This window comes from Monodelphis domestica, chromosome 3 (genome assembly GCF_027887165.1).
Source record: "Monodelphis domestica isolate mMonDom1 chromosome 3, mMonDom1.pri, whole genome shotgun sequence".
Classification (NCBI taxonomy): domain Eukaryota; kingdom Metazoa; phylum Chordata; class Mammalia; order Didelphimorphia; family Didelphidae; genus Monodelphis; species Monodelphis domestica.
The window spans coordinates 143,824,156-143,843,786 of record NC_077229.1 but is presented as its reverse complement, the minus strand read 5'-3'; the positions used below and the strand labels follow the sequence as shown (position 1 = coordinate 143,843,786).

The 19,631-nt window shown below is 36.8% G+C and overlaps 1 protein-coding gene across 2 annotated transcripts in view; it reads left to right on the top strand.

Annotated features, from left to right (window-relative positions):
• The window catches only part of COLEC10 (collectin subfamily member 10), a 70,644-nt gene that overhangs the window by 34,687 nt on the left and 16,326 nt on the right, over positions 1-19,631 (top strand). For both annotated transcript variants that reach the window (XM_001380969.4, XM_007488253.3), the window contains exon 3: positions 2,455-2,526. In XM_001380969.4, coding sequence (XP_001381006.1) covers positions 2,455-2,526 — 72 coding nt within the window. The remainder of the gene's footprint in view (positions 1-2,454; positions 2,527-19,631) is intronic.

Here is a 19,631-nt window from a genome sequence, read left to right as displayed (position 1 = left end):
GTACAGATATAAATATATTATATATACATATATGCATACATATAACTATATGATACATATCTATTACATATGCATATATATGAGACAGAGGGAGAGAAGTGAGACAGAGATGGAATGAGAGAAAAGGAAGAGGGGAGAGGGAAGAAGAAAGGAAAGGGAGAGGGTAGAAAGAGAGGGAAAGAGAAGAAAGAGGGAGGAAAAAGAAAGGGAGAAGGAGAGAAGAGGAGAGAAGATATGGGGCAAGAGAGAGGGGGAAAGGGAAATGTGGGAGAGAGAAGAAAAAGGAAAGGCAGATAAAATAGAGGTAAGGAAAGAGGTGAGGAGAGAGAAAACAGTGAAAGAGGAAAGAGAAAGTTAGAAGAGGGCGATTCAAATTCTTGGAAGCATGGATTTTTCACGTTTCTATTCTTACATACCTTTGGAGAAGAGAAGTAATCCAATTACTCAAAGTAGACAACTATGAACCAAATCATTGTGCTTTTTAAAAGCACCCCTTTTTAAAAGCTTCCTTATGTTTTCATGGGTCCAGGCCAAAAAGATCCAAGATAAGTAATAAGGACAAAAGCTTTGGTGGCTTTCAGCACTAGCCTGCTTATTGATACAGGCACAGGTGTTGAGTTGGAACATCCATGCCCTTTAGTTAAAACTTTGTCACCATAATAAGTTGATACTGTCACCCCAGCCTGATGGATTCCAATCATAAACCTTTAGGCTACAGTCTCATCCCCAGGTTGTTCCCTTGGCTGCATATAATTTCACACTTCCTAGGGCTTGAATGTGTAGGGAAAGGGAAAAGAGTCTGAGTTCTTATGAATTGAAACAGGGAGCTGTATAAAAATCTTTCTCAGTCATCTTAGATTAGTTCAAAAACCATCCTGGTCCCCATCCCTCAGACCCAAATATGTGCACGTTATACATGCATCTTTCTGACAAGTTGGTCCCTATGTGAAAACCTAGCATGGAAGTTTTTCAGCACTCGTGGCCTTTCTAGAATGCTGTGTTTCCCTTAGATCTTAGTTTTAAGGTTTCAGTTGCTGCCCCTTCTTTGGCATCTGGGAATTGGGTAAGTATCTGTGTGGGGTGGGTATGAGGAGTGAAATAACCTATGATTTCCATCATTCTTCTGGTGATGGTGTGTAGGCAGAAAACTTCTTCTTACTGATATCCTTCTTGACATGACTTTTTCTCTAGAAAATAGATTTAATTGTTGTGTAGAATCATAAGAGTTTGAAGGAACTTTAGAGATTATTTAGTATTTGAGCCTAGAAATGAGAAAATTGAGCCCGGAGATAAGAAGTAACCTATCCTGTGTCAGAGTTAGGATTTGAACCCAAATCTCGTAACTCTAAAATACAAAGGTCTCTCAGAGAAGGTGGTTGGGTGTTGAGAGGGTATTGAATTCATCAAGGCACTGATATTCCAGCAGTCAGTCAAAAAAGGAAGTAGGGGATAAAGGCAAGTTTTCATGCTGGTGACTTTATTAGTTTTAGCAGAGGGATGATTTTTGTTGAAGCCATCTTCATAAGCAGCAAGAGAATATTATATAAGCCATCAAAGAAGCAATGGAATACTTTTCCCTTGTTATACTCACTTCTTGTCCCCACTCATGGCCCATGCCCAGTGGTCTCTTTTGGGAGAGACCAGTGCTTTCTCACACATTCTCTTGGCCAATCTTTAACAGATCATTACTAAATCTCTACCAGAAGGCTACATTTTCTTAAGAAGGAACTGCCATACTGAAAAAAAAATGATCCCATCAAGTACCTTGTAAATGAATTGTCTGTGTGACTCTGGGCAAAACGGTTAATCTCTCCAGGCTTCCTCTTTCTTATCTGCAAAAATTGGGGTTAGAATAATTGGCCTCTACAGCTTAAAGCTATTTAGGGATAAAATTATCTGATTGTATTCCTATAACCCTCTAGTGCAATAGTTGTAAATAATAATTCACATTTTTAATATGTAGTATATAATATTGTTATATGTAATAGTTGTAGATATTTTCAGAATTCATTTTAAAGGGGAGAGGCAATAAAATCACTAAGTGAAGTTGACTCAGTGTCTAGACCTCAAACAAGTCATAGAAACTAGATCATAATAGAACATGCAAATTCTAAGGCAAAGCACCCTACTTTGGTAATTAGATGAAAATTAATCTCTGTTGATGCTCCCATTTTGTAATAAAAGTTAATGTTTATTTTATTTATCTATTTAGATCACAAATAAAACAAGCTTTTTAAAACTACTAGGTCACTATATTCTGTTTATAACATTTAGCTATGAATTATAATTACATATAAATTAATGTAACATGATATTTCCAATTATATAGCATATATAAAAGAACACATTTTTGGTATCTTCTCCAAGTGTTTTTATTTATTCTTTATAGAAATAACACATATGCCCCAAGTTTTATTTTTTCAAATAGCATATATAACATGGTTTGATTTTCAGGAATGAAAGGAGACCTGGGTGAGGTAGGAGAACAAGGCATCCTTGGCAAAACTGGACCAATTGGTGGAAAGGGTGAGCTACATTGACTTATTTCCTATTGCCATTTCAAAGCAAATTAAACGAAAATGTAATTATCTGCTGAAAGGTTTTCTTTGCTTGCTTATTTTTATGATCATTAGTCATTAAAATCACATTTAAAAAATAAACATTTATAATTTTTTTTAATATTGGTTGTATCTCAGTGTCTTTTCCATGTATGAATTGTATTACATGATCTCTGAAAATTCTTGATTTGGTCTAGTCAGGAATCAAGCCAGAAACAAAGATTCAAGAATCTACATGTTATCCCAACTAGAAGTAACTGTACACTTAATAATCTCATCAATTTTTAACATTGGTCATAATTATTTAAATATGTTTAGGATTATAGGATTTAAAGCTAAAAGTAACTTTAGAGATCAGTTAGTCCAAACTTTTCATTTGGTACTTAAGGATATTAAAGTCCAGAGAGGAAATGAGACATGGTCAAGGGCATATAAATGAGTTTAGTAGCACAGCTGGAACTAGAACCAGTCTTTCAACAGCAAATCATATCTCTTTTCCACTACAGCATGCTCCTTATTCATATTCATTCACTCGGTGGTAAACTATTCAGAAATAGGAAATTGTTCATATTTGCATTCCTAATTGACTCCCAATCCTACTCACCACTGCAACTCTTCCAAACCTTCTTTATCCTTCTTCAAACTTACCCCTATAGCCACTCCTCCTCTCATCCTCTCAGCTGAGGACCTTGCCTCATATTCACTGAAAAAAGAAGACCATTGTAATATTTATTGGGAGAGATGGGGGGATTGGGAAAACGGGGAATAATGGAAGGTTTGTCGTAGGGAATGGAGGAGTTGAAGAAAGAGAGGGAATATTGCTCAGTGAAGGAAAGAAGAGAGATGGCCCCTGCTGAGAGGAAGCAGCAGGGGTTGGATAAGGACTGCTTATCATTGAATTACTAAACTGATGTTCAGCTCCCTCTATGCCCCAGAAAAGATAGTCCACTTATCTGACTACGAATTCAAATAAGATCAAGTTTAATAACCAGTTTGGATTGGAGAGGTATCAGGAAAGACAGGCGAGGGATGTCCCTAAATAAGGTTGGAGTTTTTCCTCAGCTTCAGAGCTGAGGTCAGACCTCACAAGCTGGTGGAGGGTTTCTCCCACTCCCGTCTACTCTATATCTGTGCTAGCTTTGTCATTTTCAGAATCTTAGCAGTAGACAGCAAGCAACCAAGGAAAGTTCTAACCTTCAGATCTTATTGGGCCAACTTTTTTGTGCTGAACCAAGTAGAGGCACTCTACTACAGACTGGGAAGAATGAAGTTCTCCCTCCTCCAACACCAGGAAGGAAGTAAACCCAGCAGGAAGGAAGTGCTAGTCACAAGACCCAACTGCCATTCCAGTTACCCTTTCCCCCACCAACTGTCAGTCTTGTTCCCTTTCCACAATTGTCCCCTTTTTTGTTGTGACCTTCCCAAGGTCACTTATTTATATTATAGTTACCAATTTACTAAATCTACTCTAAGGAATTCTATGCAGGAAAGTTTGGGTAAGAGTAGTTTTAGGGTTTTACAATAAATTCAGTACAATAAATGTTTAAACAAAACCATTACAAAGAAATTTGAATCTTAGTATTAATACTACTTTTACTAAGTTAACTAAAACAGTTTTCCTATTTTATATATATATATATATATATATTTTTATTTGCAGACTATCTTATCTATATATATTTCCATTAAAGACAATTTCAGCATCAGCTTTATAATAAACAATTAAAAGTTTACTGTCTGCAAATACAGCTTGCCTATTCCTATGTATAACTAATCGTCTATGCAATGTTTAGCTTAACTTACTCCTAATCTATTCCCTACTTATTATAACTATTATTTAAGAATCTAGTCTAATCTATAACCTAATCTTATGTATGACATATATACATGCTATGCTAAATATTTACAGACTCTATCACTATGTTACTAATCTCATTATAATATATATATTATTTATAGAGATTATTTACATATAATACAATAATATACATTGTTCCACATCCTGACGTCAGTGAAATAGAAATATCTATTGATCATTCTATTTGCCTAAGACGTTATGGAATGAATTATATACATATTTAAATTTTGCAATAAATACAATTTCAGACACTTGTTTATTTAAACAAGGTCTCTCAATATGTCAGTTTGTGATTTTGTGTTTTGTGTCTAATAGTATTGTGTTGAATTAATTCTTATCAAGTTTCTTCAGATTTCCACTTCTCATGTTGACTGATGGATCTCTTCTTTCTTCCAAGTTATGTATTGATGCATGCTAATTTCCCTAATATGTGAAATTACTTTTGTTTTTATTATTTCAACACACTGTCTTACATATAAATCTTATTTTCCATCTGTCCTCTTCTTATATAAACAAATTTACAAAGTTCAAAGTCTTAGCTATCCATGTCAGCTTTCCCTCTTTGTTTCTTCTCTTCAGCAGCTTTTCTTGATGCTTTCCCTCTGGACTGGTTTAAAATCTTTACCTCTGGGCTGGTTTAAAATCTTTTTGTCTGGGATGCTTTTCCTCTGGGATGCTTTTCCTCTGGCATGCTTTTCCTCTGGGTTGCTTTTCCTCTGGGATGCTTTTCCTCTAGGCTGGAAAGTTGTCTTGAACATTATGTGTCACTATTATTTCTTCGTGGTGTACTTTTTGATGTTAATCAGTTTTTGTTTTCATTCTCAGCACCATTTTTTTTGTCTAATTGTCTTCTATGTCTGTTACAGTGATGTTGAATTTTTCTGGTTTTACATGGGAACAGTGGAACCATGAGTCTTTCTCAGCAATTTTTATAGCTATTGGGATAGTAAGCAATACTTAATGTGGTCCAGTTCATTTTATGTCTGTAGCCAATTTTCTGTTGAAAATTTTTAAGTATACTATGTCTCCTGGTTTGATGTTTTGCACATTGTAATCCAGGAGTACTGTTTGTTGTATAAAGCCCCTTTCATGCAACTCTGTTATTCTTGTTTGTAAAGCTTGTATATATTTTGTTAATTGACAGTCTACTTTGTGAGAAGTTCTACCTCAGAGAAAAGAAGATGTGATAGGATCATTAAGTTGTTTGCTTATTCTTCTCTTTGTTTTCTATCAGGTATATGATTTTGTTGCACTGCTAATTTAGTGTCTTTTTCCTCTTCCTTGTACTTTTCACAAAGTTCTTGGTAATTCTTGACTCCCAATGTTGCCAGCATTTCTTCAGATTAGATTGTGTATTTTATGTCTTGAACTAACTCTTCTGAAAGGATCATTTGTTCTTGATTTGAGTTGTTAATGTAATTATCTGTCTCCCCCTCTTGTAAATCTTTGTGATCTTGATTGTAAAGTTTGCTATATTCATAAGGTTCTTGGTCTTCTTCATTTTCTGAATCAAAAATAACTCAATGTAGTGATTCTGTGTGATTCGTGTCTTGCACTAACTCTTGCTTGGTGATTTCTATATTCCCCCAAGTCTTTTGCAAGCTCTTGCCTATTAATATGCTGTAATTCTGTGTTATGTGTTGATAAATTTGGTTCTTGTGTGCTTGTTCCTTCCTGTGGATCTGCTATCATATCCTAGTTTTGTTCTTCAGCAACAGATTTCTCTAATTGCTTTGAACATTCATTTTGCAATCCATGATCAGTTTGCAATGCAATTGCATTATCATGAAGACTTAAGGATGTCATAATAATATTTGTGTTTGCTTTTTCTTGTGCAGTTACTATTGGTTGGAATTCTTCTGCATAAATATTTAAAGTTGACTTTTCTATTATGTCATTGGTATTTTCTTTTGTAATATCATCCCTGCTTTCAGTGTCATTGTCTCCAGGAGGTCTGCTAATTTGAATGTTATCTGTTATTGCATTTCCCTTACCATTGGACCCTTCTGTTGTTTGCTCATGTGCTTCAATTAATTAATTTGCAGTTTGTGTATTACAGACCGTTGCCAATTCTGTTCCTTCCTCTTTCTTTGTAGCTTGTTCCACTGTTCCAAAAAATTTTCCCTTTAATCTCTGTTACATCATTATCTAATTGGATTTCTTCTATCTGTTCTTTAGTTTTATTTTGTGCTTTGGGAATCCCAAATTCTATTTGCATGCAGTCTTCTTCCTTTTCATTTTCCCCGTTTCCTTTCCCATCTTTCCTTTTTGACGTTACCCCATGGACCTGGCTTCATAACTGACTTTGCTTGGTAGCAACTGAGACTACTTGCAAATTACGTGGTTTTGCTCCATGTTGGATGTATCTCTCCATGGTTTCTAAACTTTGTGTTTGCAATGAATTCTTGCAATTACAATTATAGCATTTTGTATTTGTTTGTGTATTGTTGCTGCTATACTTTATGTCGCTTTTCCAGGACCTCGGTTTGTTATTAGTTTGGACTAATTGTGCCTTTAAATAACAGTCTCGAACCATGTGACCCATTTTTCCACATAGGAAACATTTGGATAAATTTCTCCTTTGATTGCTTTGTATGTAATTTCTTGTGGGTTTGTATGATTGCAGAATGGCTAGATTTTTTTATTTCTTCAATTTCTTTATGTTTACTTGAGCTATTTGCCTCCTTGAGCTTGGATTTAAGCTCTTTGATTATTTCATCCTTTTCCTCTAGGATTTCTTTAAGACCTCAAAATATGTAAGTTGCAGTTTTTCTTAAATCTTCCAGACTTAGTGTTTCCCAGTCTGGGCACTGAAGTTTAAAATATGATCTTATAGGTGTGTTACTGCCTTTCACAAATTGTCTCCTTATGTGTTGGAGATTTTGTTCAGTTAAATTTTCAAATCCAAGCACATCCTCTGCTACTTCAATCACTATCAAGGAACTTTGATGGATGTTCCCCACTTTCCTGTCTCAATTTCTCAAATTGTCCCCAAGTATCTGGTCTTTTTGAAAAACTTTTCATTGCCACTAAAAGATCTTCTCTGGCCTTTCTTAGGTAAATAGATTTTCATTATTAGATAACTCTAAGTCTGTTCCTTCCTCCGACCATGATGTTAAATTTGGATTGTTTCTACTTTAATCAATGAATTGTTGTTTTTCCCTTTTTGAAAATAATTCTGAGAGAAGAATTTCAGTGTCCTGGAAATCTGGATCATAAAGCCTAATTGCTCTTTAAATTCTTTCAAACATCTCACCAGTTCTGAAAACCAGGAAGGCATCCATTTTTTCAGACTTTCAAGGTTAGCTTTTGTAAATGGTTTATGTGTTTTAATATGAATTATGCTGCTTTCTGGTTGTAGGCTTGTTTGATCTCTTAGTGGAAATATTGGTATTTCACCTTCAGCCCCATCTGTATTTTCTTGCTTAACAACATTGTTATTTTTAGGTATGTCATGTTGTGTGTTGATACATTTGCCACATTGTTTCTCTTCAGTCAGTTGCTTAATCATTTGCTTTTGTTGTATCATCTCCTCCCTCATAGCTAAAATCATCACAGCCATTTCATTGTCTTTTACTTTTTTTCCCATAAATTAGATGCACACCTTTTCTTAGGGCATAGTATAATTGGATTAAGAAGAATAATGCTCCAGCATATGTAGGAATGAATGAAATCAAGCAAAACTTATATTCAGCTATTGCAAACTTTCACAGATCTTGAGCAGAAAATAAATATAATCTGGAATCATGACAAAAAAATCAATTGTAAAAATTTAAAAAAAAGTACAATCCAGGCTAGATAACCCATGGCAAATAATAGTTTCTTTGACGTCTTGTATCTTGAAAAGCCTTTTGCAACAGAAAAAAATGTTTTTAAGTCTTGCCTTTTAAGAATTGCCTCCTCCCTTCATAAAGAGTGGTTTCTTTGGGGTGTGGTGTCACTAGGCAGATTAGTTGCACTCAACACTGCTCTCAAAATGGCTACTTTCCACAGTCACACAGGCTTTTGAAATGTACATAGGCCCAATTTCTCTGAAACTTCTCTGACCCTCCAACTGTCTTCTTTTTCCCAAATTCTTGACAAAATAGGTTGGAAAACCTATCTGGCTCTGCCAAAAATGAATATTTATTGGGAGACATGGGGGATTGGGAAAACAGGGGAAAATGGAAGGTTTGTTGCAGGGAATGGAGGAGTTGAAGGGAGAGAGAGAATATTGCTCAGTGAAGGAAAGGAGAGAGATGGCCCCTGCTGAGAGGAAGCAGCAGGGGTCTAATAAAGACTGCTTGCCATTGAATGACTGAACTGATGTTCAGCTCCCTCTATGCCCCAGAAAATATAGTCCACTTATCTGACTGTGAATTCAAATAAGATCAAGTTTAATAACCAGTTTGGATTGGAGAGGTATCAGGAAAGATGGGCAAGGGATGTCCCTAAATAAGGTTGGAGTTTTTCCTCAGCTTCAGAGCTGAGGTCAGACCTCACAGGCTGGTGGAGGGTTTCTCCCACTCCCATCTACTCTATATCTGTGCTAACTTTGTCATTTTCAGAATCTTAGCAGTAGACAGCAAGCAACCAAGGAAAGTTCTAACCTTCAGAGCTTATTGGGCCATCTCTTCGGGCTGAACCAAGTAGAAGCACTCTACTCCAGACTGGGAAGAATGAGGTCCTCCCTCCTCCAACACCAGGAAAGAAGTAAACCCATCAGGAAGGAAGTGCTAGTCACAAGACCCAACTGCCACTCCCAGTTACCTTTTCCCCCATCAACTGTCAGTCCTGTTTCCTTTCCACACCATTCTCTGAGAGCTCCCTCTTCTACCTTACTCTTTGTTGCACATCAATCACTCAGTTGTCTTCTACCTCTGCCTTCTCTTACACGTCTATCTTACATTAAGAGCTGGTCTTTCTTGATAATGGGGAGAGAAGAAACATCTATCTATCTGTCTATATATGTATGTATATGTATATGCACAGGTGATCCCACTTCAATCTATTTTTTCCTATAGATTGCCCTCTCTATGATTCCTATTTACTTGCTTATCTTCAATCTCTCCCTGTCTACTGACTCCTCCTCTAAGACCTACAAATATTCCTTTGTCTGCTCCATCCTTAAAAAATCCCCACTTCATCCATTCATCCTCACTAGCTATTGCCCCATAACTTTCCTCTCTTTTGTAGCTTGAAAATGTCATCTATAATTAATGCCTCCACTTCATTTCCTTTTACTCTTTTCTTAATTTTCCACAGTTGACTTTAGATTTCATCATTCAATAAAAACTTCTCTCCAAAATTACTAACGATCTTTTAATTGCCAAATTTACTAATATTTTCTCATTCTTTATTCTTCTCAAAATTTCAGTAGCCTTTGATACTATCAATCACCTTTTTCTCTTTGATACTCTCTTCTCCATAGGTTTCACTGACAATATTCTATCCTGGTTTTCCTTGTGCCTGTCTAACCATTTCTTCTCAGACTACTTTCCTGGATCTTCATCCAAGCCATAACTGCTCATAGTGAAATGTTCCCCCAAGGATCTCTCCTTGGTCCTCTTCTCTATATATACACTATCTCACTTGATGATCTCATTAGTTTCCATGGATTAAACTATCATCTCTATGTTAATGCTGATTCCTAGACCTATTTATCCAACCATAACCTCTCTCCTAAACTCCAGACTCATAGATCTTACTGCATTATGGACATTCCCAATTGAATATGTCATAAATATCTCGAGCTCAACAAAGCTCAAACAGAACTCTTCATCTTTTCCCGCTTAACCCTTCTGGATTTCTCTGTCGTCCAAGGCATCATTATTCTCCCAGTTACCCAGTCATTCCAGGTTCACAACATAGGTGTCATCATCTTTGATACCTCATTCTCCCATACTCTTCCATCCAGTCTGTTGGCAAGTTCTCTTGATTTGATCTTAATAACATATTGTATATATGCTCCTTTCTCTCCTCTGGTGGTGTTACCACTCTGGTGTAGACCCTCACCAACTCACACCTATACTATTACTATAGCCTTTTGAGAGATCTCCCTGCCTCCAATGTCTTCCAACTCTCCACTCAGTTGCCAAATTAACCTTCTTAAAGCAAGGATATGACCATATAATTCTCCTGCATTCAACTAATTCTAGTGGTTCCATAACATCTCCAGTTTTAGAAGATCCAAATATAAAAATCTTTGCTTAACTTTTAGAATTCTTCATAACCTGACTCCCTTCTACTTTTTTCTAGTCTTCCTACATCCTATTCTCCTCAGTGTATTCTATGATCCAGTAACACTGAATTTCTTTGCTGTTCCTCCCACAAAACAATCAATTTCTAAAATGAATTTTCACTGGCTATTTTCTCCCATGCCTTAAATGCTCTCCATTCTCATCTCTGCCTCCAGAATTCGTTGGCTTCCTTAAAGTCCCAGCTAAAATCCCAACTTTTTTAGAAAGTCTCTTCTAATTCTTCTTTAGTACTTTCCCTTTTTTGATTATCTCAAATGTATCCTTCATATATTTTATTTGTACATAGTTGTTTATATGTTGCCTCTCCATTAGACTGTGAGTTCCTTGAGGGCAAGAACTGTCTTTCCTTTCTTTGAGTTCCTGAAACTTAGCACAGTGCCTGACACATGGTAAGTTCTTAATAAATTCTAATTGACTGACTGATTGATCAATGAAGGCTTAGCCTAATACTGTACATTGAGATTAGTAAGTTTTATAATCATTTTAATCAGATCTTTTAACATTAAATTTAATTATTTGTCTCTGTTACAATATGATTACTGCATATAAGAAGACATAATCTCTACTTCCCAGCCTACCACTGTTCATTGAATTCAATAAGCCTTTACTAATCACCTACCATTTATAATGCCTAATGATAGTGAAGTAAGATACAAAGTTTAGGTAAGACACAGTTCCTGCCTTCATAGAGGTTACAGTCTATTACAGGGATATAGTACATATACAAATCAGTAATCAAAATGATATAAAATTAAGAAAGAAATGCAAATAAAGGTGCTATGTGATGCTTTGATGAAAGAAAGGTCATTACCAGTTGAGGGAACTGGAAAAGTCTACATGAGGAAGAGAGCATTTGAGTTGGATTCGTAAAGATAGGAAGAAATTCAGTAGTGCTGATATTGGTCAATTGAGTCACTGGGATTAGTAGTCTCTCGGTAACCGAGGATGACGATTGTCTTTGTGCGTTTTCATCTATGGTGTATAGATGAGTGCACAAAGACACTTATGCTTGAAGGAGATTTAAGTGGAAGAGTCGATGCACAGAGACAGTCCCACTCTCTCAGCGTTGGAAGCCTGGGTCCAGTGGCACGAAAAGTCCTTACACCTGGAGACTTCCTCAGCTGCATTGGATGGCCATATTGTCTTTTGTGCTCCAACACGCCCTAAGCACTCCATAGTGCTTTGCTGCATTGCCATCTCGGCCTTTGAACCTTCTTATTGGTTTCTTCCATCTGTTCAGCTGAAGCAGTCTTCACATGCTGGGTGAGCAAAGCCCTGGTTCACCAGGGGTCTATGACCCAATGGCTACCCTCACAAGGTTTAGCCGGCCTGTCAAAGTCGTTGCCCGGGGTGTGGCTGCTGTCACATGCTAGCAGCTACTGGGAGCCACAAGTGAGAGCTGGGTGTCAGAGACTGGAGAGCTGCCCTAAGAGGGCATGACAAGCCCTCCATACCAGAGATACTACCCCTCCCTGAGCACCCCATACTGGGTGCTCACTGGGAATAATGTGAACAAAGACACAACAAAGATTATTATGAACAAAGGGAAAGTTTGTAGCCTGTACAGAAAGACAACCAGCAGTTAATTTTGGTTGAAATTTAGATTACATAATTGGGGATAGTGTTAGATAAGATTGTATTATGATTTCCAGTCAAAAGATTTTGAATTTGTGGTGCAACAAAAATGAGTATTGATTTAGAATCTGAAATCCAGGGTTCAAAATTTGGCTCTGTTATTTGCTAATTATATGTCAACTAAGTGGTACAGTGGATAGAGTGCTGAGTCTAGTGAGTTCAAATCTTGTCTCAGTTACTAGATGTGTAGCTCTGGACAAATCACTTAAACATGTTTGCCTCAGTTCCCTAATCAGTAAAATGAGCTGTAGAAGAACATGGGAAATCCTTCTAGTATTGATGCAAAGAAAACCCCAAATGGGTCTTGAAGAGTTAGAAATAACTGAAAATGACTAAACAAAAAGTAAGGAAACTTTGAATGATCACTAAGGTCCTATCTAACTCTAAATGAACTCAAAGTTTCTTTCCATCTCTAAATAATCCTAAAGCTGAAAAAGGCCATTGGAATTGACAAATAGGAGATCACTGATGGCCTTGGAGAATATTTCAGGAAAATGCAAAGGACAAAGGCCAGTAGACTAAGTCCTGAGGAGGAACTGAAGAGCTATAAGAAGTCAAGGAATCAGACATAGACAACATTTCAAGTTTAGCACTGAAGGGAAACAAGAGAGATGCAGCTTGATGGAGTTGAAGCATAAAGAAAAGGTTCTTTTTTAAGGACTAGAGGAACATGAAAATGTTTATTCATATAAGAGAAAGAGCCATTAGAGAAATTTAAGAGATAGGAGATGACTAATAAACAAGATCCTGGAGGAAACAAAAGGGTCTAGGAATAAGATTTCAGGGGAAAAGAATTCATATCAGTGAGAAGTAACAATAATAGTCTACATTTCTCTAATGTTTTAAAGTTTACAAAGTATGTTTCTCATAACAATTTGAGATGGCTAGTTTAAGTATAATTACTCCCATTTTTCATATGAGGACTGTGAGGTTCAGAGAGCTCATTGCTTGCCCACAGTCACACAGCTAGTAAGTATTAAAGCTGGGAAATTACCACTTCTATGACCAAAGGAGAAAGAAAGAAAATATATAGGAAACTTCTCGTTAAAGAGGTTAAGTCAGCTGATATAAATGTGGGGGTTAGGGGTAAAGTTGGAGACTAAAGGAGGGAGGGAAAAACTTGAAGTACTCGTTACAGGGGATTACATTATGGTTATAGAATTAGATTGTACTAGATTTTCAGACAGATGTTGTGAATTTGAATCCCAGTTCTTCTACTCATTACCCATGTGACTTTGATGAACTTCATAAGCTTTCTGGGTCTTAGTTTCCTCATTTTTTCAAATAATGGAGGGGGGGGGGCATGGTCTTGACATTACCCAAATCTTTTCTAGCTCTACTCTTCAGACCATAGAAATGAAAATGGGTCAGTGAATTTGCTAATGGAATGAAATAGAGAGTTAAAAAAGTTAGGATAGTATAGTTAGACAGCAGCTTAGGCATAAAAAAGAGTGAAATATACACTTTTAGCGGGCAAAATAATCTTGATTTTGTTCCTTTTTCCAGTGATGCTCAGCAAAAAGAATGGAGAAATTGTTTTGAAAGAGTAGTACCAAAGGACAGGGATTTTTCAGATCAAGAATATCAGAATGCTGGGGGCAATAGATACTGAAATAGTAACTAGTGAAATGTTAAAATGGTAGACCATTTCCTCAAGCCTGGGCATGAAGTATAAATAGTCGATGAACTTTTCAAACTACAATGAATTATCAATAGTCAATGAATATGTATTAATTTTCTATTATATGCTGGGGACTATGCTAAGTGAATCAAAAATGAGGGTGATACATTTGGAGGATAGAAATTTTTCAAGGGACAGTATAAGATTTAAGAGTAGATTTAATATGGATGAGCAAAGGAGTAGAAATGGAAAATTAGCAAGCTGTGGTTAGAGAATCTAATTCATTTCTGGAGGTGAGAGGTTAGGAAGGGTCTTAATAAGCCACAGGACATCCAGAGGAGAGCAACCAGGATAGTGAAGATCCTTGAGTCTATGTCATATAAAGATGGATTAAAGGGACTTGGGATGTATAGCCTGAAGAAGAGAAGACTCAGGGAAGATGATATGATAACTGTGAAGTATGTGAAGGACTCTCCTGAGCAAAGAGGGATCTGGCTTATTCTATTTGACCACCTAAGGACAAACTAGGAAAAGTGTGTAGAAGCTGCAAAGAGGTAAATTTAGGCAAATTAGGACTGCTCAAAAATAGAAAGATTTGTACATGAGGTTACAGAATCAGAGACCTAGATTTAAAGCCACCTAATATAACCCTTTCACTCTAGAACTGAGAAAATGGAGTCCTGGTGAGGTTGTGAATTACCTAAAGTTATCTAGGTAATCAAGTGTTAAAAGGGAGTTTTGAAAAGGGTTTCTCTAATTCTAAAGTCAGGGCTCCCTTCACACTGCCACACTGGTGGGTTCCTCCAGACTGGAAGTGTTTGAGCAGTGTCTTGATGTCCACTAGTCATCCGTGGCTCCAAGAAGTTGTAGGCTGCACAGTGGCCACACTTTGGTAAAACCTTAGCAGACAGACAGACAAACCAAGACAAGAGTAACCCAGATACTTCACACCTGTTGAGTTAGTGCAATGTCTACCCTAAGCATGTGAAGCCTTCCTCTAGCAGAAGGAATGGATGAGAACAATTTATTCCAGCAGCCATGAAAGCAGAAGAAGCACATGCTGAGAAGCACTTAGAGCTTGGTCAGACATTAAAGATGTCAAGAGCATCTACTGCATCCTGGACCATTGTCAGTCATCTTTACTTTTGTTCTGCCATTGGACTTCAATGATTCTAGAAGAGTGAGGCTAATAGCTTTGTGCAACTCTGCCCCACTTAAATCTAACTCATTCAAATCAAGACATCACCCCATGAAGGCACCTTTCACCTTGGAAAATGAAGGATAACAACAACAAAATGTAATGATGCAGATTTCTTCCCAGGTGTAGGTTGAACTTAAAGGCTTATGAGGGCCATTCCATAACTCAAAAAATCAGTGGTTCTGGAGGATTTCTCCCCATTCTCCTGAAATGGAATCGAGTCAAGAATATCTAATCTTCCCCCACCAGAAGTCAATGAATTACTAATCTGGGGTTTGTACTTCCTGTCCTCTCAAGCCTTCTTCATTATAATAGTCATACATTCTCTTTTCAAAGGTCTCTGGTTCTTCCCTCTGTGTCAGTCCCACCCACATCAATTTTCATCAGTGGGCAAGAGAATTCATCCCTTTAAGACATGCCAATGAAATTTATGAGTGTGTGTTGGAATGCAAAAGGATGAGAAACACGGTTCTATCTCTTCCTATGCCAACTTCATTTTTAATCTGTTCTTTGAAATTTATTACCATCATTTTCTCCATGGCCCTCCTAAATTTTTCATTAACTCGAATTAATCTCACCTTTCAGGGCTGACCTTAGTATTGCCACTTCCCATGGCAAGGTAGCTTTCTGGACATTAATATTTCATTTTAAGAGTGGATGGGGGGGTCTGATTTACTACAAATAGTCACAACAGCATGGAAAATGAATGCTATTATTTAGTGTAAATAATGCTAAATATGCTGTCACTTTCTTCCATCTCTTTCTTTTTCTCTATCTCCCCCTCATAGATTTGGGAGATCCAGTATATTATAGGTATGTTAGATTTAAGAGAATTATATGACCAGGAAGTCAAGAAAAGAAGAGGATGGGAGAGGGATGGGAATAAACATTTATATTTCCTTTACTATGTGCCAGGTAGTATGCCAAGTGCTTCTTACAAATATTTTCTCATTTGATTTTATGACTCTATGAAGTATGTGCTGTTATTGTCCTCATTTTTCAGTTGTGGAAACTAAGGCAAATTAAAGTTAAGTAACTTGCCCATTATTATACAACCATTAAGTATCTGAGACCAGAGCTGAACTCTGGTCTTTCTGAAACTTGCCCATTATCATAAAACTAATAAGTATCTGACACCAAATTTGAATTCATGTCTTTTTGACTCCAGGCCCAGCCCCTTAGCCATAGTACCACCAGCTGCCTCTAAATCAAGCATCCCTAGGTTCCAATCCTGCCTCTGAAATTACTAGTTATGTGAACATGGGCAAATTATTTACCCTCTATGATCTAATAGTTTTCTCATCTATAAAATGGGAATAACAATACATGCAGCACTTTTCTCACAAGGTATTTTTAGACTCAAAGGAGATAATGTAAGTAAAAGTCTTTTGTAAACTATAAAGAGCAGGATAAATATCACTAACTATGTAGGTATTCTGAAGTCACATAATCTCTCTCATTCTGTTTCTTTTTTCAGTAAATTGGGAATTTGTGAAAAAATTGTGAGAATGGTGTAACCTAAGCTTGGGTTTCTGAAGAGAGAGAACTGATACTAAATTCATTATCGAGTCACTAGGTGACTTCACAGGTTACTCTTAATCTCAGCTTGGCTTTAATTTGCCTATCAATCAGAACAGGAAAAGGTCCGAAAAATTAGTTAGAAATTCCAGGGCCATAATCAGACTAATTGTAGGGCCTCAGAAGAAAAGTCCTATTTGAGTTTAAGACACTACCTTCCAAGAGCAGATCAAATCCCTCTTCCCTCATAAACTATTTGTTCAATTATTTTCCATCATCTCCAATTCTGTAACACTCAATATGTGTTCAGTCCACTTTGTCATGTGCTGCACCCTCTGATTCATCTGTCTTCCAGGTGTATACATCTTGTCTTCCAAATGAGAATATGAAGAGATATCTTAAGGTCAAAGGCATCATCTATTTCTTTTGTATCCTCCATGACACCTAACCCAATGCTAGACACACTGGACACACATAAATTCTAATTGCATGAGTAATCCATAAATTATAATTGCAGCTAAAGAGGAGAGGAATTGGGGCAGGTAGGTGACTCAGTGGATAGAGCACCAGCCCTGGAGATGGGAGGCTGTGGGTTCAAATTTGGCCTTAGATACTTCCTAATTGTGTTTCACTGGTGTAAGGTTTAATTAGTTATATAGCATAATTAGAAGTAGAGATGCACCCCCTTTTAATGCAAGGCCAGGGGGGAAATCACCATGGGCTATTTAAGGAAGATTGGATTTGTGGGAAGAGAATTAGAGAACTTGACGACTCTGGAAACTGACTATCTGGAGAGGTGGTTTGTGACTTTTCTCTTGATACTATCAGCCAGTAGTTTGGTTAAACTTAACTTGGAAATCATGGACTCCAGTTACCTAGCCCATGCCATTGTTCTGACTTAAAAGCAATACTCACTATCAATTCTAAGACAGAAGATAAGGATTTAAAAAATTCAAAAGAAGAAGAAGACGGGAATTGAGCATATTTAAAGGGTAGGTTCAGTTCTATCCTGACCTTGGACATGAAACTCCAAAGTCCATGATATCTTTAATAAAGCAAGTGACAATACCTCCAACAGTGGCTGGGGACTGTAGATGTAACTGTAGCCAGATACAGTTAATGTATGGTAAATATTACTGTTTTCCTTTAAAAAGAGAATTTTCTAAGAAAAGACCCACTGAGTGGGGAATGGGGAAGGATTAGTTTCAGGAAGTGAATGTGATTTTAAAACAAAGGATTAAATTTAGAAACAGTAGTGTTTGTGGTGACAAAGAATTGAGGGAATGACCATCAATTGCAGAATGACTGAATAAGCTGTTATATGATTCTCATGGACAGGCCTTACTAGATGGATAGAGTGCTGGTCTAAGAGTCAGGAAGACTCATCTTCCTGATTTCAAATCCAGCCTCAGTCACTTAACTAGCTGGGTCTCCCTGGGCAAGTCACTAAATCCTGTTTGCCTCAGTTTCCTAATCTATAAAGTTAGCTGGAGAAGGAAATGGCAAGCTACTCTAGTATCTTTGCCAAGAAAATCCCAAATGGAGGTCACAAAGAGTCAGATGAAACTAAAAAATAACTAACCAACAACAAGGAATGGCAAAGGGAATAGTTTCAGAAAAACCTGGGAAGATCTATATGAACTGACACAGAATGAAGTGAACACAACCAGGAAATCATTATACACAGTAATAGCAATATAGTAATGATGATCACCATTGAAAATTTTTAGCTCTTCTGACCAGTTCCTCCACAACTTAAGACAATTATAAAAAAAGACACAAAACACATACACACACACACACACACACACACATAGACAATTACAAAGAATTGGGGATGAAAAATTCGGGATGAAAATATTATCCACTTCCAAAAAGACAACTGATAAACTGAGTGAAAATTGAATTCAACTTTTTTTAAACTTTCTTTGTTTTTTTCTTGTTTTTTTGTGACGTGACTAATATGGAATATGTTTTGCATGAATTTTCATGTATGATTGATATATTGCTTGCTTTCTCAGTAGGGGGAGGAGATTTTTCAGTAGGGGGGACTGGAACTTGAATTTTTTTACATGTTAAAAAGAAAGAAGCAATAATGTTAATGGAGCCCTTTGGCAATATATTGAATATTTTTGCCTTTCACTTATTAATAGCAGCTTGCATTAATCACATATCTATCTGCAGAGCTCTTTGTTCTTACTAAACATTTTCAGACATTTCAATTCATATTGAGATGGAAACTGGACCTGTGATTTCATTGATACAGAGAACTTACACATGAAGAAATTTCCTTCTAACAGTGCAATCTGGGACTTTCCCTACAACATTGAGTCTTAGAGAGCTGCCTAGAGGACCAAAAAGTTGAGTGACTTGCTTATATAGAGTCAGTCAAAATATTTCAGATTCAGGACTTGAACCCAGGTATTCCTGGCTCTAGGACCAGCTTTGACCCTCAACGATTCTTCCCTATTTTCAGAAAGTATAAATAAAAGACAAAAGACCAAAGGATATTCATTTTTGCCAAACTACTTCCACTGGTTTTGGTTATGATATAAAATCCTAGAATGTGGTTTGGTAGTTGGCAAAGGCAAGGCCACACCCAGCAAATCCAGGGGTTTAATGAATTCACTGGTACCATGAGGCAGGTGGAATTCTGAACCACAAGCATTCACTCCCTAACTGATTCCTAATTGGGAAAATTTTGGACCCTTTTAAAACTTAATAATAGATCTTGTACCATATATACTGCCCTGAGTATTGGCATCTGATGAAATAAAAGCCATAGAGCTACAAAGTGTCCAACCCATCCCTTCGCCATCTTTTTAATACTCCATTACAGAATAAAAAATAGTGAAATGCTCAATAAGTCACACCTGTATGCACTGTCAACTAGGAATGATTCAAGAATACAGAGCCAAGAAATTAGCTGTCTTCTTAAATATTTTTTCTTTCCCTTTCCCTTTCTTCAATGGCTGTCTTGAAATAATTCACGTCTATGTTTTTC